The sequence below is a fragment of the Melozone crissalis genome, unplaced genomic scaffold (assembly GCF_028551555.1).
Source record: "Melozone crissalis strain CALT ecotype California unplaced genomic scaffold, PUWL_Pcris_2 ptg000016l_1, whole genome shotgun sequence".
In the NCBI taxonomy this organism is placed as follows: Eukaryota; Metazoa; Chordata; class Aves; order Passeriformes; family Passerellidae; genus Melozone; species Melozone crissalis.
In genome coordinates, this window is record NW_026535794.1 from 54,501,871 (window position 1) to 54,524,499 (window position 22,629).

At 40.9% G+C, this 22,629-nt stretch overlaps 2 protein-coding genes across 4 annotated transcripts in view; one reads left to right on the forward strand and one right to left on the reverse strand.

The window, feature by feature from the left end:
* Positions 1–13,028, reverse strand: part of RALA (RAS like proto-oncogene A) — a 30,107-nt gene extending 17,079 nt beyond the window's left edge. The window contains exon 1 of one of the 3 annotated variants that reach the window (XM_054273663.1): positions 12,948–13,028. The gene's annotated coding sequence lies outside the window, so the exon portion shown is untranslated. Of the gene's footprint in view, positions 1–12,085; positions 12,143–12,258; positions 12,284–12,947 lie in introns of those variants that run through there. The other 2 variants (XM_054273665.1, XM_054273664.1) reach the window with 2 other exon arrangements.
* Positions 13,029–13,534: 506 nt separating this feature from the next.
* The window catches only part of LOC128935621 (mediator of RNA polymerase II transcription subunit 1-like), a 28,438-nt gene continuing 19,343 nt past the window's right edge, over positions 13,535–22,629 (forward strand). The window contains exon 1 of the mRNA XM_054274071.1: positions 13,535–13,601. Within this exon, the coding sequence (XP_054130046.1) occupies positions 13,535–13,601 (67 nt within the window). The remainder of the gene's footprint in view (positions 13,602–22,629) is intronic.

Here is a 22,629-nt window from a genome sequence, read left to right on the forward strand (position 1 = left end):
CTGGAAGACTCCTCACAAATTATTCAGATATTTCTGCAGCAAAAGCATTCCTGGAAAAGGAGGGAAGCAACTCCAGGCAAGCAGAATCTAACCCTCCCAGCATCTGGTTCCAATTACAACATTCAAACCAGATCAGCAGAAACACCCCATGACCCAGAGATTGATAGGATATGTGAGGACACAGATGGAACACGATAGCAGCTGCTTTAAGAACTAGAGAATAAGGAAGTTTTAAAAGTTAGATCAGCATTATTGTTGTGTCATCAAGTCTGATGGTGTTTTATTATAGTTTCAATGCACAATATCCAAACTCTGCACAAAGTAATATCAGTATTTTATTCAGGTAAAACAAGTGTTTCAAATGTTAAATAATCACTACAAACTTTAAGTAGTAGACTAGAGAAAAAGAAGGAATCCAAATGTTCAAACCTATCTCAGTAATGAGTAATCTCATTAGATAACAAAACAGGCCTCCTGAAACTCAGCCTCATAACAAGTTAGAAACTTTCACAGCAAGTATTTCCCTATGTCCTGAAAATAATCCTTTGACATAAACATGTTGAACTAGGAATTAAGATATGAAGCTTCCCATGAGTTTAACAAGCAACTAAATCGCATTCAAGGTTTTGTAAGAATCCTTCTTTCTAAAGCTTTCTAGGGCACACCTTAGCAGGTGCTTATGCCTCCCACACCCACAGAACATATTTACTATGGTGACTGACTACACACAAACTAACAAAAGTAAAGGACAGAAGACTGACTTCAGTTCTATCTCTCAGCAGAAGCAAATTTCCTCAGGCAAAAGGCCTGAATTTCCCAGCTCCTAGAGACAAGTACTTCAAATCATAACCTTACCCAGGCACTTAAACTGGAAAAGTCAACCAGTGAGCTCTTCACCCAGTATCAGAGGTCCATCCATCCCATAAATTCCTTTGTGTTATAAAGAATACTAGTTCCCTCATGCCCACAGCTTTAGACTCCTAAGACATCATCAGAAGAATTGCAATTTTTCCAACAAGAAGTCACTAAAACACAAGAAAAAAGTTCACAGACTTCTAAGAATTCTCCCAGAGGCTTCACAGGGCCTTAGTGCCAACTTCTGGGCATGGCCATGAACTAGACTGCACTTTCTGAAGTGAGAACAGATATGTATTTCTTATGCTTTAAGGTATCATTTCAGCATTTTCTTACTAAAAGGCCTCTTCAGCTTCCTGCAAGATGACTTGGGGAAGTACTTCCATAAGGAAATTTCTTGAAACCCACATGGAGCAGCACATGAAAACCCTGACAAACTGAACAACAGAAACAGTCTAGAACAAAATGAAAGTCCTAAGATTTCAAACCCTGTAGTGTACAGAAAAGAAAACGAAGCAGCTACATCACTGTCCACATAAACAGCTGACAAAACATGCAGCCCTTGAGCCCAAGTGTGTGTATCTGCAACGCTGATACAAACTGAACCTCCAACACTGTGTCTGATATTCCCACGTCCTTTCTCCCAACAGCACTGGTGCAACTATTAGGTGGCAAAGCATTTAAGGAATTGCTCTAGACAAAAACTAATCTATACTGTTTTTTGAACAGATACGTTACCTAATCAAGTCTTCTGGTACAAAAGGCAGCCCAGAACACATTGCTGAGCACAGGGAGAGCAAAACTACAGCACTTCCAGCCTATGAACACTGTGGCAAAGCAATGCAAGTGTTCTAGGGCTCCTCAACCATAACCCAGCACCTGTTAAAGATATCTCACTTTTTTCAAGTTATGTGATGGCTATTACAAAACACTGGGAAGAATTCTAGATACTTGCAATGGTTTATCAGTGTCACCATTGAATCAGGACTAGATGACAGAGACTCAGATCAGAAAGCTCAGAGGCTAGAAGCCCTGCATTTATTCAGACCTCTTCTTTCATACACTGATTTGCTACAGGTGGACCTGATTGGTCATTAAATCAACACATTTCACATGATTGGCTAATTAAGAAGACACCCTCTTTATGAGAAAAAAAACTTGCTAAAAACACCACCTGCAGATTGTTTATCATTTGATTATCATTCTTTCTCTCCAGGTCCCTAAAGCTTCCCAGACCAATTCATGGGAAAGCTTATCTAGCTTTTTCTCTTCTGACCAGACTGTCACGTCCACATATCTGGACTGATCCAAAGATGAGTGGGAAGTGCAGCAAACTCAAGCCCACCACCAAGGTTAAAGGTTGCTTTCATAGTCCAACAGACTAAAGTTACACTGTGAAATAATTTTGATAATATACACATTTATATAAGAGTCTAGAATACTGTTCCTGCACCTACAAGTTCAGTACATGGCTGCTGCACTCTCTCAGTCTATTGTAATCATTGAGGGCACTCAGCTTTCTGAGGCTGACAGTGCTGAAGTGCTTTAACCCAAAGGCTAAGGGTCATGTCTTCTTCCATATTCAATTTGTAAACATGAAGATCTGTAATCTAGCATATTAACAGAAGGCATTTGTTTTGTATTGATTTAAGATTATACACCATGAGGAAAGAATTAACAGCCACAGCAGACACAACAGTATAATGAACAATTACAACTACAGGCCACTAGCCTGTCAAAGCTATCTGCAGACTTGTATGGATTCAGAGCAAAGGCAGAAAACAGGTACTAAGGTACTACAGCTGATTTTTTACCATGAAAGGCAGAAACAGATGAGGGGGACATTGTGGAAGAGCCTCCCACATCAGTTATCCATAATCAAAAGTCAAGTTACATTCATGGGAGATGCATTTGATATAGAACAAAGACACTCTTCTCAACCCCATCCCCTCCAAAATGTAAGAGTCAACATACAGCCTACAAGGATGAATTTTAGTAATGCAGAATCAACAGCTCAGGTTCTTAACTAGTGCTGTTCCAATAAGAACTCAGTGAAACATTTCAAGGACACATTTAAGTTAGTGTCACCTAAGATATACAAGATATAGCCATTTTTATCCTATGTTTCAAGTACAAGAAAGCTAACTTTTGATTAATGATAAGCTAGGTTTCACTGACACTTGCACAGGGCTGCTGCTTCCAGCTGTTCTAGAAAGCAACAAGAATGGAGTTCCCTTGAAGGCACTATGCCTTGCAGCATGAGCTTCAGCAGTGCACTTCTAAAAGCAGTTCAAGAGCACTGCGTTCAAAACTTGTCCACAGCATATTCAGTATCAAAAATTCAGGGGTTTTTGGTCAATTGTATTTCAAAAGCAATCTCAATCACATCAGTGTGTCCTTTTTGCCCCTGTACATTTACACTTTGATATAGACTATAGAAATTTTAGGTAGATTTAAATGCTGATTTGGCTTGATGGAGTAAATTCTTTGAGAAATGTCTGAAGGTAGCTTCCCAAGACATTCTTGAAAAAATAGGTTTTCCTCTAACCCAAGTATCTTTTTAACTGTTAAAAACCCTAGTCTTCCTTCAGAAGTTCAGAATGTCAGATGTGCATTTTCTAGAAACAGCACACATTTGCATGGTCATTTTTACAGCCAGAAAGAATGACAATCAAGATCCATATTGACTAAACATAAAACTGCACCCAGACAATTTCACTGCTCTAAGGCAGGAAAGCTAACTCTTGACAGAGAAACCTAGAAACAAATGATATCTGCAAAGCAAAATAGTCCTTAGGCTCATGGCAGTCTGCACCCAACAATCTTATGGAATCTATAGAAGGGATGCAGACAGCATCCCTTCTATAGGTTAGGACTTCCTCTTGTTGTTTTGCAGGCTTCTCTTGTCACACCAAGACAAGTTCTGATGCTGATAGCTCAGGGAATTTATCCTGCTCAAACAACTATTTTTCCTTGTTAGCCAGTCATAACAGTACTATGGTGAAAACTCACATGAACACCCTTAAATTCTTTCAAGTATTAGTACAGACAGAACAAACACAGGAGCCTTATTTGAGTAACACTCCTATGAAATTCTTGACAAAGAAAAAGTCTAAGCTTTCAAATAATGCATTTTCAAGGCAGGCACTGCCTTCTTCCATAAGTCAGTGCCTAGGTGAATGAAGTTTCAGCAAAAACTGAGTAGGAATACTGCAATACATTCTCTTTCACATCTCAGGGTAATAAAACAGCTAACAATGAAGGATGCAGGAAATGAGTGCTCCAGCAGGTGCAAGCACGTTTACATCAAAGGCCACAGCACAATTGGCACAAGCACACAGGACTGAATGCAGGGCACTAACGAGACACACCAAGAAGCAGGTACTACCAAGTTCTCTGTCTCCTCTTCACAAACACAGGCAAGCATTCTCTCTCCCACAGGCAGACTGCACCAATACACCAGCCAAATGGAACCTAGTGAAATATGAGCATGTTGGATTTTGCACTTCAAAATTTTCCTTTTATTCCTCTAAGGAACCATGCAGCTGCAGCAAATTTCTTTAGTGAAATCTGACTTAGCAAAATAAGTTACTTCATTCATTTTATGACTTTGCCATCTGTTTTACCACCTAATTAGAAATGCACAAGTTGGTTTTTTTTGTAGTATTACTGCAAGAGCATTACTTTTGCAGCCATATTTTGTTCCAGTAATGTCTCCTGTTTATATCCGATGCAGTACAAATTTCTCCTCCTAAAATCATAATTTTTCTGTTTTATTCAGAGAAAATGATTTCATAGGCACGACTCACTGAATGAGACTGGTTTGCAAATACACAAAAACCTTCTGCATAGGTGATTCAAGAACACAAGTGGTTATAGATCTGATATTGCACAGTAATACAACACACAAAGCTGAAACACTGTTAGGTGGATCTCTCCCCATTTTTAGATGCCATTTATCCTAAAATTGTTAGATATACGATTTGACAAATTGATAGAGTTAATCTAATAGACCCAAAGGACCCAGTTGGGCAATGAATTGTACTTTAGTTCAATATATGCTTGCCAATCACGATACACAATAGACTTTCATGGCTATTTCACATATTATGGGCATTAAATTTGCAATGACTGGAAACAGAGGGCATTCAGTTCATTAAATTAATATGAAATTATTAACATTCATGTCAATTTAACAATTTTCACATAAAGTGCCTGTGCAAGGTGGTTTTCATAATTTCCTGCTTAAAATACTGATCACACTTTTCTTGCAGTACCACAGAAGGGATTTTCAAACTGAATGTTCACAAACTTAAAAATTGCTTTTTGCTCCTGTTTCAATTCCTACAGCTCTTACAATGCACAAAGTAACTTGGAACTGTTAAATGACTTTACAAGAATGTGCGTAAGTTCCAAGTTTTAACAGAACAGGCTATGTAAAAAAAGTTCTTTCCAAAGCAACGTATGTTAAAATTATAGATCAATTTCAGAACACAGGAGCAAGCATAACATTCATTTCTGACTATCTGGGGAACCAAGCAAAGCAGCTATCAAAAACTTCTGATAAACAACCTAAAAATTAGTTTTTTAATCGTACTCCAAAGGCAGACTCTCAGAAAAGGCACCATTAAGGTGGATGGGTCTCAAGTGAGTCTCTCCTCCTATGAACTAACATGGAATGCAAAAGCTAAAGGCATTCCAGCAGTGGCCAAACTCAGGTTATTTTAAAGGCCTGTCTCTCCACAGAAAAACTACTATAGAAGTCTGTCTACAGTGAAATCCAGTATCTTTATCAACATTTAACTAATTTAATTCTAATTTAACACATGTTGCAATTTTAAACAGTACCAAGTGTGAACTGCTTCCCTTTCTGTACACACAACCTTTCACATTCTTGTGAGAAATATGTGATCTAATACCTTTTCAATGTTCCATGGTTTTCTCTGGCCTAAGAAACCTTCACTACCTCTGACTTATAAAAACATCTTCTTTTCAGCTGGTCACTTGCAAGCTTTCAATTCAGTGGCAGTATTTGTATTAGCATCAGTTCACCACAGAGTCAGAAGCTAATTTTACTGCTTTTCTCCTTGAGGGGTTTATTTCTTTTACCTTAATGCACATGCAGTCAGAGCCCTGCATAAAGTCTGGAAAACTTAGCGTTATTAAAACTCATTCCTGTTGTTCATAGATGATAGTATGACTTGTCTTAGTTTGTAGTAAAACTGGAATTACATTTCAGTTTTAATATCTCCTTCAAACCCCTGACCACCCATGACATTCTGACTGGGTTAGGTTTCAGTATTATTATATTGTATTTCATTGTTCATACTATCTGAAAAGAAATCCTAGTACTTGGCTACAAGATTGTTTCTGTTTCAGTTTTCCCTCAGAGAAACATATTTTCCCCCAAACTCATAAAAATACTCTTCTCTCCTAAAACTGTAGTAAAACTTATTAGAAAGATTACACTAACTTCACTCCTCAAATAACAGACTGTTTTCCTCAAATTTTCCAAACTACTCTTAAGATCATTAGATCTTAAGGCTGTTTTTACAATGCTCTTCAAAATACTCCAATCTGAAGAAAATCACAAACTCTGCTTGTTATAAACATGGTCTCAGTTCTAACTCATACATCTTGCAGAGAATATTTTTGTTAGTTTACTTCATTCCTCTATCTGCTTTGACTGCAAGAGCTATAAAATTCAAACAACTTCTCAAGACAGCAAATACAACAGATACAGCTTAACTTTCACGTAACTTTTAGAAAAAGATGCTCTTCTACTGAAATTCAACATGTACTAAACAAAGTTACCTAAAAAGACACAACTTTCTCATTCAGATCCAAAGAACAACATTAAAGAGGCAGGACAGTGAAGAAGTTTCTCAAAAATCAGGACCTCCTAAGGCTTCAGAATTATTCCAAACCAAAACATTTCATATCTCACTCTGGCTCTGGGGCAAAGAAGAGCCGAGAAATTCCAGCATTTTTGTGAGTGGCTACACTATACAGTCTTTAAATGTAATTGTCACTTGAAGCCCAGCAGTAAAGTAGTAACTACGTGGCCAAAATTAGTGATCCACAGGGAGACAGTTGCATGGGTATACACACACACACAGGCCTTCCTAAAACATTTTGTGAATCAGCTACTGACCTCTCCAACATCATCAACCTATAAATTATGACTTCCTATACTCTCAACTCAAGAAAAACCAGTTGGCAATGCCTGCAATGGGATTTCTTACCAAAGCACAGAGGCATTTAAGATACGGAATATATATAGGTCCAAACTGAGTATTTTCCCCTAAAAGCAGAAGAACAAGGATAAAAAGTTTAAATCATGACTTAAGATTCAAGTTATTATCATGATTTTTTTCCAAAAGACCTTCATGTTACACTATAAACTAAAAAAATTGAGTACTGATGCAAACCAAATTAATCATTCAGATGAGCAGCCTTCTTGCTCTTCATCAGTACCTTAACTTTTCCTTACTTTTCTTATCACAGTCTTCATTAAATAGGGAAAAACAATCAAGTACTCCCATTCATTTCACACATCTCAAATTAGTGAGTCTCTTCCTACAGGGTACTCTGAGATGTTCCAGAACACCTGAAATTAATGATGAATTTTACCTGTAGCTATATTTTCTTCCTTACAATACTAACCATTTAGTAACATTTTAGATGGTAAACTTGCTGAACTGAAAGCAGTTTCTGATATTTAGTCTAATGCATCTGCTCCTTAAATTCTGAGTGACAATACTGGACTGTATAGAGAAGGACTCCAGAACACAGTGATTTCTTTCTAGGTTAAGTTTCCCTGATTTTTTATATACTTTACTTCTACTGAATATGAAGCCTGGAACCTCAAAGCCATCAGGTCTAATCAGCAGCAGACAAAAAATATGCAATCTGGACCAGTAAAGAAAGATGCTTTAATAAATCACACTCATAAAGGCCCATGCTGTATCACTGACTTCAATATGTAAACTACATCAATGTAAAATACATTTCACATTCATTTTCAAATCAGTAACAACTTAAAAAATGTTAATTTATTAAAAAATCAGAGAATTCAAGTTGTGATAAAGTGCACTAAGCTACCAGTCATGACTCTCCTGACCAGTCACTGAAGCATGGGAATGAACTCTTAATTTGGACATTATAAATTTTGACCTTACAAAAATCAGTTCTCATGAGTGTGCAGTGTTATTTCATAAAATACAAGTGTTCTGAGGATTGGAATGAAGCTTATGTGCATGTTACACTACATAGGTAAAATTAATTCAGGTGTTTAAGTGTGCAAGAACTTTATGACTTAGAGGTGTCATCCCAAAATAGCTCTTTCACACAACAGTCACTTGGATTCAGTGATTGGATTCACTGATTTTGCTTACTTGGATCTCCAAAGGTAACAGGGACCGATGGTCAATGAGGAGTTGCTTTGAGTAAGGCCTTGATGTCCATCTACTCAAACATCTCACATTGCATGCCCTCACCCATCAAGTGTGGGTTTTGTGACTGACACAGCATGCCCACAGATGTTAATGTCTGGCACATTAACATTGTTTTCCTGTCTGTATCATTTCTTCTATCTTGAGATCTGACATAAATCCCAGAGGGCAAAGTGTTGCAGGTATTAACTACTTCTGTGTTAAAAGCCTTGTCAGGACACTCAGCTATACCAACAGGACTACTCTGCTACATCTTGAAATGACAGACCTCCTTTACTCTACCCTGCCTGACGGGCTTGAATGGGAGTACTAGTAAAGAGATGGACTGTTCCACACACAGCTGGCTTTTTACTTTCTTCACAGATGTTTCATTTTTGCAAGACTTCCATGTTTACTGCAATCTATTTCATGTCGACAAAAACATTTCTGGCTGCCTGTGTGTAGGTGCTATGCATACAGCATTGTCAGACTGTCAGAAACAAGGATCAGAGTTAAAGATCAAGTCTTACAGTAGTACAGAAGGCTACTAAATTAGTGTTTCAGACCATAAAAAGAAACAGGTACCAAGGCCTGAATGCATGGCTGATCCCTACTGCCTACCTACTAAGCACAGGTGCAAAGCACCTTCATAAATAGCATTTTCCATCATTTGCAGAAATACTTGTTTGCTGGTACAGTATATTTACATGCCAATTTTTAATGAAACCTTGTGGGCCACTGCACCAGACATTTCCACACTCTTGCATCAAATGATGTAAACATACTACTATAGAGAAAAACACAATGCATTATGCATACATACAATGCATGAACTTTAGTGGTAGGAATTCAATGTACATTATAATTACTTCAACTAAGGAGCCAACATCACAAAAAAAGCACCATCAATTCCACTAAAGTAACAACTGCAGAGTTACCATGCAACCAACTCTACATCTCTTGTTTGTTCTACCTTCTTTACATTCTTGGCTCCTCTCCGTTACAAACTGATTACAGCACAGCTTACTTTGAATTCTCTGCAGTAACTGCCCATGTCATTTAACATCTCCAACACACCTTTCTCCATTATTACCCCTCTGTGCTAAGCCTGGACACTTCAGTGTTGCCAATCTATTGTCCCAAAGGTGCTGGAAATTTTGAGAGACAAACCGAATCCCAAACAAAATATGACTAGTAAATACTAAGCCCCTTTGGGCAAAGGCAATGAACTCTCTCACTGGTTCATTCTAAGGCAGCATTACCTAATCTATACTACATTTCTTTCCAACTTATTCCTACCTTGCAATCTCATACTGTTTTTTCTATGGGAACTACAGATTCTGTTTTTCTGCTGTAAAGAGTCCCTAAAGCTCTAACCTATAAGCCTAACCTGGTGATTATGGTTTGCACAACTACCAAAGGGATTCAACAAGCAGCTGTAACCACTGATAGATCCTTGGGCTTTAGGTGCTCTGACTCACAAGAGTTAAGAAAACAGGACGAGCAGCAAAACAGGATTCAATGATCCCCTGATCTGCAAGGTACGTTTGCTATAAAGCAACTCTAAGTTATTTATATCCACAATGACTATGACCATTTTCAGATTCTGCAGACAGTAAGCCTTAAAAATAACTTTTTATAACTATCCTGAGAGCTGATTTTAAGTACTGCAACAGACTAATAAAATGTAACAGTGTCTTCCCTACTTAGCAAGTTATAAAATGCAAAATATTTTGCAGAACATTTAGTGGACATACATAATACAAACTGTTCTAATTACTTGGTTCCTCACATAAATTCTTCCTAAGGTAGAAAGGAAGCCTAACACAGTTGTCCTGTAATTGTGTGTTTGAGGCAGGCAGCCCACAATATGCTCACAAGAATGCTGTCACTAGCCTACCAAACTACCTCATTCACATAAAACAGATTTCAATTTAGATGCAAAGTAATTTCCATAGCTTGGAGCCATTAGAAGTTTACTGGAAGCTGGCTATAAGCACTTTCAAGGGGGTGGGGTGTTCCCTGTCTAGAAGACACTAGACACTGATTCCCAAGACCACTACATCCTACACTACTTGCTAGGACAGCAAAGCAACCAAACCTAACCACAAAGTTAAAAGATATTTCTCATATAATTATTTTTTCTTCAGTTGTAAAACTGCAGCCAAAAAAAAAAATGCTGTTGTTGGCTGAAATGAAGTGCCTAAACAACTTTTCAAATAAGAAGACACTGTATCTACAGTATCCTTTGATATCTGAGACTGCCATATATCAGTTTCTAAGACAGCAGCATCTTTTGCCTCAGCAATTATCTTCTTCCAAATCAGATACACTTGAAATTTAACAGGAGCAAAACCACTTCTTAGATGGAACATCTTTGTTTCAGGATAATCCCTCAGAAGAAGTAGATACAGGGATATCGGTGCATGACTTAGTAACTGAGGTTAAGAACACAACTGTTCTTATGGGAACTAGAAGTCAGTGGGAATACAGAACACATATGGACCACTGCAAGTTCTCCAACCACACTTGTTTAACAGTCTTGTGCTCCTCTGGGTCACCTTTAGCCAGCACTGCTTTATGCTCACAGCCACATCTCTCCCTGCCCCACTTTCCCCAGCCCATCCCTTCCCCTCACTAGCCCACTATTTCTGCGGGTTATTTATCCAAGAGTATGTGACCACTGGTGACAGAGTTTACAAAGCTAGGACACATTCCAGTTTTCACTTTCCTTGCTAAAGATTCCTTAAGGTCAAAAAAAAAAAAAAAAAGACAACATTATTACAAGAATGTCAAAGAACATTCAACTCAAAATACTTCACCTTAGGATGTCTGTAATCTTTCCCCCACTCAAGTTCGAAACAGCACTAAAAAGGAAAGACTGAGATCAAGGAATTTGCAATAGTGGAGTAGTACACTCACTATCCAGCAACATAACTTATTTAACCTCACAGCTGACCTCTCATGCAGTGGACTGAAGGCTTTTTTTGATATTTTTGTGCAACACTATGTCATATTCACCTATTTCTGTAGAAAAGAATAAAGAGTAAACATGACTAGCACTATCAATTTCTCAAATTTCTACCATTTAGAGGCTTCCACAAAAAACGTTTGACAAACTGTCATACGAGCACAGAATGAAGGATTTAAATCTACATCAGAGATTGACATTTCAAGCAGTTATTCTTCACTCTAATAAGAATGCTCACAGTTTCTCAGGACTTAAATGTTGAGGTACATGCTATTAGATTAATAAGTCAGCCAAAAAGAAGTGGATTTTTAATTAAAAATCCAGGTATAACCACTACTAATTCCCCTGAAAACTAACAGAAGAGCAGGATCTTCTCCCAGTGCAGCCCCTCTCTCAGGAGCTCCTCGCTTTTCAGTTTAACTTTCAGTGGAAAAGACAAAGAACAACTGATAGGTTATGGAGAGATCTGAACATAAAACTGTATGTGAACTGAAATGCCAGCAGAGACACATATTGCTAGGACTTATGGAAGTGTAATGTTGTGCAGTGCAGAACACAAGTCTCTTTCCAATAAGAACTGGAAATGCAAGCATGAAACAAAATATCAGGGTCATTTTGAGTCTGAAATAAAAACATTTTGGCAGTCTTCCTGCCAGGATGGTTTGGGGATGCTACAAAACAAACACACAGATCGCTCTTCAGGTGGCTCTTGGGATACCTATGGCCCACTTCACATTTTCATCCTAAAGACTCAATTAAGGAGAAGGAGCTGAAGCTATTAACTTCCATTTAAACGAAACCCAACAGCAAACACCAAATCGCATACCTAACCAAATAGGTGAGCGTCGAAAGGCTCTTTCATTTGGGGAACTTAATTGCATACTTCGTACTTCTCCCTTGTGTCACAAGCAAACACAAGATCTAGTTAGCAGTGACTACAGAAAAGCCCAGCACATGAAAGCGGGCAGCTATTAAATGTTACAGAAGCCCTGTTCTTACCCTAGAAACCGCAGCGCCCACATTCACGCGCAGGGTCTCCGGCACCCGGCCGGGGCAGGAATCGCCGCCGCAGCCGCCGCCCGGTCCCGCCGGGCGAGCGCCCCGAACCTTTCCCCGCCAGCCCCGGGGCGCGGCCCCTTTGTTCGGGGTGCGGCCGCGCCCCGCCCTCCGCAGGTACGGGCGGCGCCCGCGGGCGCCCCGCAGCCCCGGGAAGCCGCACCCGCCCCCCGCCGCAACAGGCGGCCGGACCCCGCCGCGGCCTCAGCCCCCCCTCCCCGCTGTTCCGCGCCCGGGCGGGCTGCGGCCGGAGGTCGCCAAGGTCGACGCCCGTAACCTTCAGGGAGCGGCCACCAGGCCACTGCAGGAGGCTCGGGGCGCCGCCCGACCGTCCCCGGGGTGGGGCCGCCAGGCGCACACCGCCAGCCGGGCACGGCGAGGCGGCAGCCGCACCCCGACGCTAATTCCCGGGCGGCGCAGAGCGGCGGGTACGGAGCCGCCGGAAGCCCCCGCCCGCACGGCAGCTTCCCCCACACCGGGGAGCTCTCCCAACGCGGGCGGAGCCGGGTCCTTGCGTTCCCCCCGGCCCCGGCCCCAGCCCCGGCGGCCGCAGTGGCGGCGGCTTCACCCTGGTCTGGTCTGATCTAGTCTGGTCCGGTCCGGCCCGGCCCGGCCGCACGCCCCCATCTCACCTGCGGCCGTGGTGCCGGCGGCGCGCGCACCGCTGCCCGCTCGAGGAGCGCGCGGGGAGGGGCGGAGCGCGCGAGGTGAGGCCCTGGCGCCGCCTCCGCGCGCACGGCCAGCGGCGCGCGCGCGGCCCGGGGCGGAGGGCGGGCCCGGCCGGGGCGGGGCGGGGCGGGGAGCGCCGCAGGGGCCGCAGCGTCGTCACCGGGCGCGGCCCCGCCGTGCCCGCCCCGCGGGCGGAGCGCGCTGTCAGGCGCCGAGGCGCGCAGGCGCAGTGCCGGCCAAGGTGGAGCGGGGCGGAGCGAGGTGGGGGCGCGGCCGGACACGGTTCCCGGAAGGGGGCGGCTGCTTCCGTGTGAGGCGCGGGCGGGGCCGGGCCGGGCCAGGCGGGGCGCGGCGGGGGCGGTAACGGGCGGGCCGGCGCCGGTGCCTGTGCCTTCCCCGGGCGGGTCATTCCCGTGTGGAGCCGTGTCCCGCTTGTCCCGCTCACCGTAACCCCGAGCCTCAAACGGCCGAGCTGCTTTCCTTTCCTGCATCTCCTCCTTTGTTTCAGCCGAAACCCTTAAGGGAGATAGTGAGGAAACATTGTAGCTCGATGTCTGTCCCTCCTGCTGCTCAGCTAATCCCCCATCTGGAGAATAGAGGGGGCGTGTCCTGCCATGGTAAGGAGATAAATTCCCTACATCTGTCGCTAGGTTTATAAACACAATTATTTTTAGTGGAGCTTTCCTCAGGGCACAAGTGTAAGTTGAGAAAGCATTTAATATACTGAGTTTAAGGAAAACGATCACTGGCAGAAGGGAACATGAAGCAGTGAACCTCTTAAGAGTTTTTCTTTTATATAGTAATGGACCATTCCATGCATAGAGGATTTTATAGACGCCAAACAGAACAGGGAGATAGGAGCATTTCCATGTTAATTACAATCATTCAAATAATAATAACAAGAGTGCCTTAATAACTGTATCTTTTACTGCAAAATTGTGGACATCAAGAGGAGCTTTGTGCAAACACAATATGATTTAAACTCATGGTATAAATGATGTAATGAAACCTAAGCATAATATGCTTATATAAAAACTGACTGCTCATTGTGTGTCTGTTTTTCACACTGTAACCATTCACAGACAATACAAATTGTTTTGAAGCATCCCCTTCTCCACATAATTGTTTGGCTGAAGGTAGTTTCCAAGTCCAGAAATTCCATATTTTATCACCTCAGATGAAAATTTTGACCTCGCTGTTCACCTCATGGAGCCATTGCACTTTGCTTGCAAAGCAGGTGCACTTTAAAATCTTCATTGTTCTCTGTGCTCTGTTTTCTGAAATTTTTGACATCTTGACATTTTGACATAATTTAGCCAGTGTTTAGTCCATATTACTCTAGAATTTCGTTTTGTTGGTCTCACATTTCAGCATAAGCTAATTTTTGCAAATTCCTGAGAGTTTGAGAAACTGATAGCAATCCAGATGCAATTAATTCTGATTAAAATATGAAAGTACATCCATTTACACAAAGAAATATTGGATTCTGTTAAATGGAGAGGGCAGGGGGAAAAGGAGGGGAGGAAAGGAAAGCTAGTAACACTGAGTCAACCAAATGTCCAAAATAGAATATTTTTGATATTTCATGACAGGGAAAAGTTTTCATGGTATCTATGATTAGACTTTTCATGAGACCACAAAAAGGTTGGAAGAGTCTTTGTGTGATCCTGTACAAATAATGATTTAGGAGTCCTCAAGAAATCCTGGCTCAACTTCTGCAGCCCTTTGAGTATCTCTGTGCTGTATTACTTTTTAATACGTATTTCAGAATGCCTCTGTTGCAAAAGAGTGGGTGAGTCTTAGTTAAGGTCTCATTAATACTGATGTCTGCAGCCATTCAGTACTTCCTTATTCCTTCAATACTAGAGCTAGTCCAAAATAACCTTTGCCCTGTAAGACATATAGTGTACTTACCCAGATGTTGGTAGCAGCTGTTGTTGAGAGTAATTTCCATTACTCTCTGGAAATGCCCCTTTGCATAGAATGGTTTGGGTTGGAAGAGACCCTAAAGGTCATCTAATTCCAAACTCCCTGTCAAGGGCAAGATGACACCCACTAGATCACGTTGCTCAGAGCCCCATCTAGGCTGGCCTTTAACACTTCCAGGGATGGGGCGTACACAGTATCTCTGGGCAACCTGTTCCAGTGCCTCACCACCCTCAAAATAAAGAATTTCTTCCTAAGATCTAATCTAAATCTAATTTTTTAGTTTACAGCTATTTACTCTGTGTCCTATCACTAATATGCTCATTGCTCTTTTTACCCTTTAGGTATTGGAAGGCTTCAATGAGCTCTTGCCAGAACCTTCTCTTCTCCAGGCTGAACAACCTGAGTTCTCTCAGCCTTTGTAGGAGAGATGCTTCAGTCCTCTGACCATTTTCGTGGACTCTCTCTGGCAGGTCCACATCTTTCTTATGCTAAGGACTCCATATCTGAACACAGCGCTCCACTTGGGGTCCCATGAGGGCAGAGTGGAGGGGGATAATCACCTGCCTTGATTTGCTGGCCACCCCTCTGTTAATACAGCCCAGGATACCATTTGCCTTCTGGGCTGCAAGTGAACTCTCTAAGTCCTTCTCAACTCAGTTGTTCTCAAAAAGTTCTTCTCCCAGTCTGGACTCACGTCTGGCATTGCCTTGACCCAGGTGCAGCACTTTGCACCTGGATTTGTTGAACTTGAGGTTCCTATGGGCTCACTTCTCAAGTTTGCCCACCTGGATATGATCTCTTCTTTCTGTTGTGCCAACTGCACCATTCAGCTTCACGGGTCTGCAGACTTGCTGGGGTGCACTCAGTCCCACTGACAATGTCGTTGACAAAGGTATTAAAGAGCCCTGGAACCAAGACAGGCTCCTGAGGGAGACAACTCATCACCAGTGTCCACCTGGACATGAGAGCACTCACCACAACTCTGGCTGCATCCATCCAGCCAATTCCTTATCCACTGAATATTCCATACATCAAATCCGTGTCTTCAGTTTGGAGATAAGGATGTCATGTGGGACCAGCTGACAGAAGTCTAGGTAATTGACATCTGTCAGTCTTTGTTTGTCAGCTGTTGCTGTCACTCCATCATGGAAGGCCACCAGATTGGTCAGACATGATTTGCCCTCAATGAAGCCATATTGGCTGTCTTGGATCATCTCCTTGTATTGTATGTGCTTAACATTTTTCCATAAGTATCTGCTCCACAGTCTTCCCAGGAAGGGGAAGGTCTGTCCTTCCCTGGGTTGTCCTTTCTCCCCTTTTTTAAAATATGATGTTTCTCTTTTTCCAGTCACTGAGCACTTCACCTGACTGCCAGGGTTTCCCAAATATGTCTTAACAACATCAGTCGCTCCCCTCAGGACCCTGGGATGTGTCTCATCAGGCCCCACAGACTTGTGGCTATTCAGTTTCATCAGGTGGTCTTGAACCTGCTCTTCACTTTACAGTGAAAAAAACCCAGTTTATAGTATACCTTCCATTTTTTGCTTGGATCTGTCCTCTGGCACCTTACCTAAACAAGTGGAAAAAATGAACTCTTTAACCCAAAACTAAAAGAAGTATTTCTATGGAAATGCACTACAATAATAATTCCTATTCAGTTGCTAACAAGTGACCATAGTGAGAGCATCTCTGGTGCACCTGGAATATTTTATGACATGGTTGTGGCTCCTCCCTGTAAGGAAGCAACTGGTCAGAGGAGAGTAGGTATTGCAGCTACTTCACTCCATTGTCTGTACAAGACACAGCCCAAGGCAACAAGAGGTTTGAATTGCTCTCTGGTGTTCAAATGCTACAACAGGTACTTAAAACCATACAGGTTGTGTAGTAGACATTTGCAATGTGGTTATAAAGGGTGTAGATAATGAATGTCCTTTGTTATGTGTTAGCATATGTGCTATTACAGCTCTGCACATAAAATTCTTGAAGGGAAAAATGATGAAGAATAATTAGGTAGAGATGTAATTAATTGTGTGCTAGTAGCACTTGCATTATGTACCTTAATACAATGAAGAAATCAACTGACAAATACTTCATTTATCTTAAAAAGCTAAAGATACAGTGGACATGTCAGACAAAACATGTCTGAAACTTTGGGAAAAACATTGATGTGCAATTTCCATTCCCACAGAGCAAAAAGTACTTGTTCCCTTTAGAACACATTTAGTAGCACACAATTTATATATAAACTATGCATAATTTAACACTGTAATTTTATCTTAGATTTCTGTTGACGTGAATAAATGAACCACATTCTTTGGAAAACCATCTTATCATGCATAAAACATCCATTCTTCCTACAAGTGCTCAATAAATCTTCCAGGGTGAAAGAGACTTAATTTTTCGAAGGGACAAAAGAGTAAATGAACAAAACCACTTACTGGTTCTTGAGGGCACCCTCCTATTTCAGGCCAGGATTGATTACCCTGGCATCTGCTGGGTCTGTGGGTGTATGAGCCTTTGTGTTGTGAAGTATTGCTGAAATGAAATCAATACATGGAGGTAGGATTTCCTGGTATTATGGTTAACTTCTTCTCTTTTAGAGAGAAGAAATTAAAATTTATTAGACAATGTTTTATTACAAGTGTGTAAAGATGCATAAAATTTATTTGTGAATTAATGGAGTTTCTAAGTAGCAGGCCAGTTGAAAAGAAATCACCTAGCCCAAATCCACATGTATTCTGAGCAGAATCACCCCTCCCAATAAAAGGAAAGTGCTAGAAGCTTTTATCCACCTTCAGTTTGCATTAACTGTGGGAAAACATAAGTAACGAGTGAAGAATATGCTAAATAATTACTTGACTAGTTATTAACATAATCATACTTCTCAAGTTTGTAACTGTGTGCTTTTCTGTGCTGTTGTGTAAGGAACAGTCAGCTTTTAAGGACATACTGCTCTTGAGGTATATAACTGGCACGCTAAGGACAGATTGGGGATGTGGCTCCCACTTTACACAACTGAGTGATGGCTGCCTTGAGGCAGTGGTGCATCTGCTGCTTGGGGGGTGTGAGATCTCCCTCTGAGTGGGCCTCTTTCTCTCTGAAAACTAGCAGGAAAATCTGATATGACAAAGTTTATTTTGGTGCCTGCTGTTAGGCAGTACAACTCCAGGTCTTAAGTGACAGACTGCTGGATTGGAATTCATATAATCCTACTTCTACTCTGTGCTGGTTTTGGCTGGGGTAGAGTTAATTTGCTTTGCAGTAGATAGTGTGGGGCTATGCTTGGGATTTATGCTGGAAACACTGTTGATAACACTGGGATGTTTGAGTTACTGCTGAGCAGTGCTTATACAGCCTCAAGGCCTTTTCTCACACTGTCTCACCAGGGAGGAGACCGGGGGCACACAAGAAGCTGGGAGGGGACACAGCTGGGACAGCTGGCCACAACTGCCCAAAGAGATGTGCAATATGACCCGTACCTTATAGTGTCATGCTCAGCCATAAAAAGTGGGAGAAGAAGAAGGAAGAGTGGGGATATTTGGAGTCATGGCATTTCTCTTCCCAAGTAACACATGGTGGAGCTCTGCTGTTCTGGAGGTGGCTGAACCCCTGCCTGCCCATGGGAAGTGGTGAATTAATTCCTTGTTTTCCTTCACTCGCAGCGCGCGGCTCTTGCTTTCCCTATTAAACTGTCTTTATCTCAGCCCTGGAGCCTTCTCACCTTCTGGTTCTCCCTGCCCTCCCCCCACCCTGCTGCAGGGGACTGACCGAGGGGCTGCAAGATACTTACTTGCCAGCTGGGATTAAACTACAGCGTACCCTCACAGTGCCGCTAATTAGCTCTCATCTTGGCCAGTCCCTCCATTTCCCATCCCAGCTTTCATCTATCTTTTACAATTAGAGGTCAAGCTCTGAAAATTATACAAAATTTTCAGAAAGGCACTACCTTTCTTTATGCTTTTTTCAGCACGTACAGCCTGGGGAATGTTTTTGTGATGTGCGCAGATAAATAAATATGTAACGCAGTACAGATTCTGAATGCTATAAATCAACACACACAGAGGCTGTGTGGACATTTTGTGGACATTTGTTTCTTGCCCAGTGCAAGGACATAATCTATCAGCTTTCCAGAAGCTTCACATCATCTGTGGCTGATTCCAAACTTGTCACATGTGTATCCCAACACTTGCAAACAAATATATACACCCTAAAAAAACACATAGGGGTATGACTGTAATAAGATTTTGGGCAATAAGATTCTTGTATTTCCTTAGCTCTATTACCTGTCCAAATGACAATATTCTCAGTACTCCATCTGAGCTAGTCATGTTTCTTAACACTTACAGCTTTCTTACCGATTTCAAAAGGTTCTTCCCCAAATGCATCATACCTATGGAGAAAGTGAGGTTAAGTGACTTGAATAACAAGGAATTAATGAGTAATGATGAGTTTGCAGTCATTCATCTTGTCATTCAACAGAGCTAAGACAAATTATGTCATTCTAGTAGGTGACTAGGAATCTGGAAATCTGAGAAACTCTGAGAAAATCTGGAAACTCTGAGAGTTGAGGGTTACAGCAAAGTTGGTTCATAATACGTAAGAATGGACTAAACATTTTTAAGAAGGTAATTAAGGAATTAGCAAGTGTCTAAAAATATAAAAGCATTAAAATGTATAATTGAATGTGTATTGCATGTATTTATAACAAGCCTTCATAGTTTAATTGGTTTCAGTTTTAAAATGTAAGATATGAAAAACAGTGTCAAATTGTTTAACCAACATAGAATGATGTAAAATGTGTACTTTATATGGAGTTCCTGTCTGCATGGCACCACTGTAATATCTTCAATTGGCATTTGTTGGGATTGAGCTCCTTTATGGTATTGCCTTTCCTGAAAAATGAGTCCTTCCCACATGCTATTTTATTGAAATCAGTATTTGCCACTGAGCGCTGTTTCTTTTTTAGTCTGCATGTTATATAATCCATATCCTTGTATACATTCAATCAGAGCCCTTAAGCTGAACAATCATCTCCAAACTAATATTGGTTTAAAATAGCTTAAAGTAGACCTAAACTCATCTTACTTTTCTGTTATTAAAATAACACAAAATTTTGTATATTTTTCAGATTTTGCTGTTGTCTATATAATTATTTAATATTTTCCTTCCTATGTATTTTCTGCTTTTCATATCCTTTTTCTATTATTTCTGGTTTTCATACTTTATATGGCTTCATACTTGTATCATGTTTCTTTTCATGCCTTTTTCTGGTGATTTTCTAGTCCCTTTCTCCACCTCTTTCTTTCATTGCTAGTTTCCTTCTTTCTTCTGTGTGCTACAGGATGTGCTAGAATAGAGTCAGGTAAATTGCAGTCTGGTTTCTAGTTCTGTGGCCAACGTTTCAGGAGTCACTTCCTCTCTCCATCTCTCTGCATCCCAGTATGGAAAAACAAGATAATAAGCTGGCTCCTGTGTGGTTAGCTTTGAGGCACACTGGTGGAAAGCTCCTTTAAGTAGAATTATTGTCTTTCTGTACTACACCTCTACCTCAGTGATCTCCCCAGTGCTCATCACTATTTTCAGCTCCTCAGCTAATTCTTATCTCCCACTTCTCCTTCCCTCCTCCTCCATCCTCATCTTCTACCAGTAACATTTTCAATGTAGACCTTCAGCATAGTATGGGTATTACTAATTTTGCCATTTTGTGCAGATTATGTGCCAGCTACATTCACTTTATCTCTCTTCAGGGAGAGCTGTGGCAGCTCTCAAGTGATTAGTTCCATTGATTTCATGCTGACTGATGTCAGTAAAGAACATGAATGATGGTGCAACACCTGATTTTAGTTATAATAATGATCACAAGACTCTTGAGAATATAAGAGATGTAGAAAAAGCAAAAATGTTCATTTATGAACAGCAATCATGGTGTCCTATGAAACCCTGTAAGGGGCAAATGCACACACGTGAAGGCAGCCCTCACATGCTCTTTCATGAGGTTATTTAAATTGTGGTTACATGGATCTAGGGCCATTGGAAAAAGATTTATACAATAACTACTTGGAGATTATAGTGCTAATGTCAAGTACAAATCAAATGTTAGCCATATCTTGACTATGAGGAAAAGATATGCCCTGTCTATGTCAGTATGTTTCTATATCCACAGTAATTTGCTATGAACCTATTTTTCTGATGTTTGTCTATACAGCCTTTGACTTTGAAGAATTTTAATCACTTTCAGTGAAGAAGCAGGAAACAGTCAAATCCTGCCAATGTTAAGTGTCTCAGACTAAGTGCCAGAAGTGCTATTCAGTGTTGTCAAGTAAAACTGGCTCAGTCTATATGGCTGTAGTGAAATAAAATGCATCCACTAACATTCTGATGTTACTCTCAGGAGCTAAATATTCACACTGTGTAACTGAGGAGAGGATGTAGAGACTGAATCAAAGATGGCAAAGCATACTGTAGTTTTTATGGGTTGTAAAGCCATAAACTATAGACCATATCAGACTAAACTATAGGAGGTCATAAAAGCTAAGCAACACTTCCATCCTACCTTAATGGAAGAGCACCTAGGATAGATAAAGGAATTGTTTGAATGCTCATCATTTTTTGTAAACACTGATTCATGTTCCTGTTACATGCCCGTTTTATAGCTGTCACTGCTGATCACTCTAAAATCCCATGGCACTTTGTGAAAGAACACAGTTTTAGCTCTGACCTCATAATTTCAGCAACATCTCTTACACGTCATGCAGTTCTAACTGGAACCACTGGTTTTCACTGAGTGCCCAAGGCCCCAGTTCTGTATTTAGGCTTACTGTGGGCTGTTACGTAGGTGCTGTTTTTGCTGGTCAGCAGTTCAGCTGAAGGCTTCTGGAAAGATGCAATTCCAATAAAGTGCTGGAGGCAGGCCCATGAAGATATATTGCTGGTCATTTATTTTGATTTTATGCTTTAAATGAAAAAGAATCAAGACTGGATATAGGAATAATAGAAAAAAAGCAACTCCCAGTGTGCCAAAAGAAACCAGAAACAAAAACCCCACCAATAAAGCACTGATTATGGAATACTGGAATATTTTCTGAAATGATGTCACTAAAATGCATCCATTATATAAAAAGTAAGCCAAAGTTTCTTATGTTCTATAATAAATCTAGAGTATCTTCACTGAAAAAAATAATTGAATTAATGCAAGGATGTGAATGAGCAATATGTTGATTCTTTCTCAGAAAAATTAACATTCAATGAAGTGGAAAAATTATCAGAAATGTTAGAACTATGAAATTACAAAATGCCATTTTCATATGAATCACAATGTGCCCAGGCCATGCATTGTGAAGCATATTACAGAGTCAGGAATTTAGCAAGATGCAGACAACCATGACAAAAATCAACCAAGTAGTAATAATAATTAATTTCTCAAAAGGTGCCTGAAGAAGCATACCTGTTTTACCCTTTAAAAGGGAATAAGATAACTTGCAATTATTTGAGAGCAAAAGAGGATCTAATCTGGGGAAAACTTATTAGGTAACTGTGCACATGAAAGATTCTTCCAGCAGCAGTTTTTGATGAACAGTCAGAGAGAGTAATCCAGAGCAGGTGGGCATGTAGGATTCATGCAGTAATTCTGATTATTTTCTATACTCATGATAATGCATGTCCAGTTGTTGGTTTTTTTTTTTTTTTTTCACGAACTGACCCAGTTAAATGTTTGTG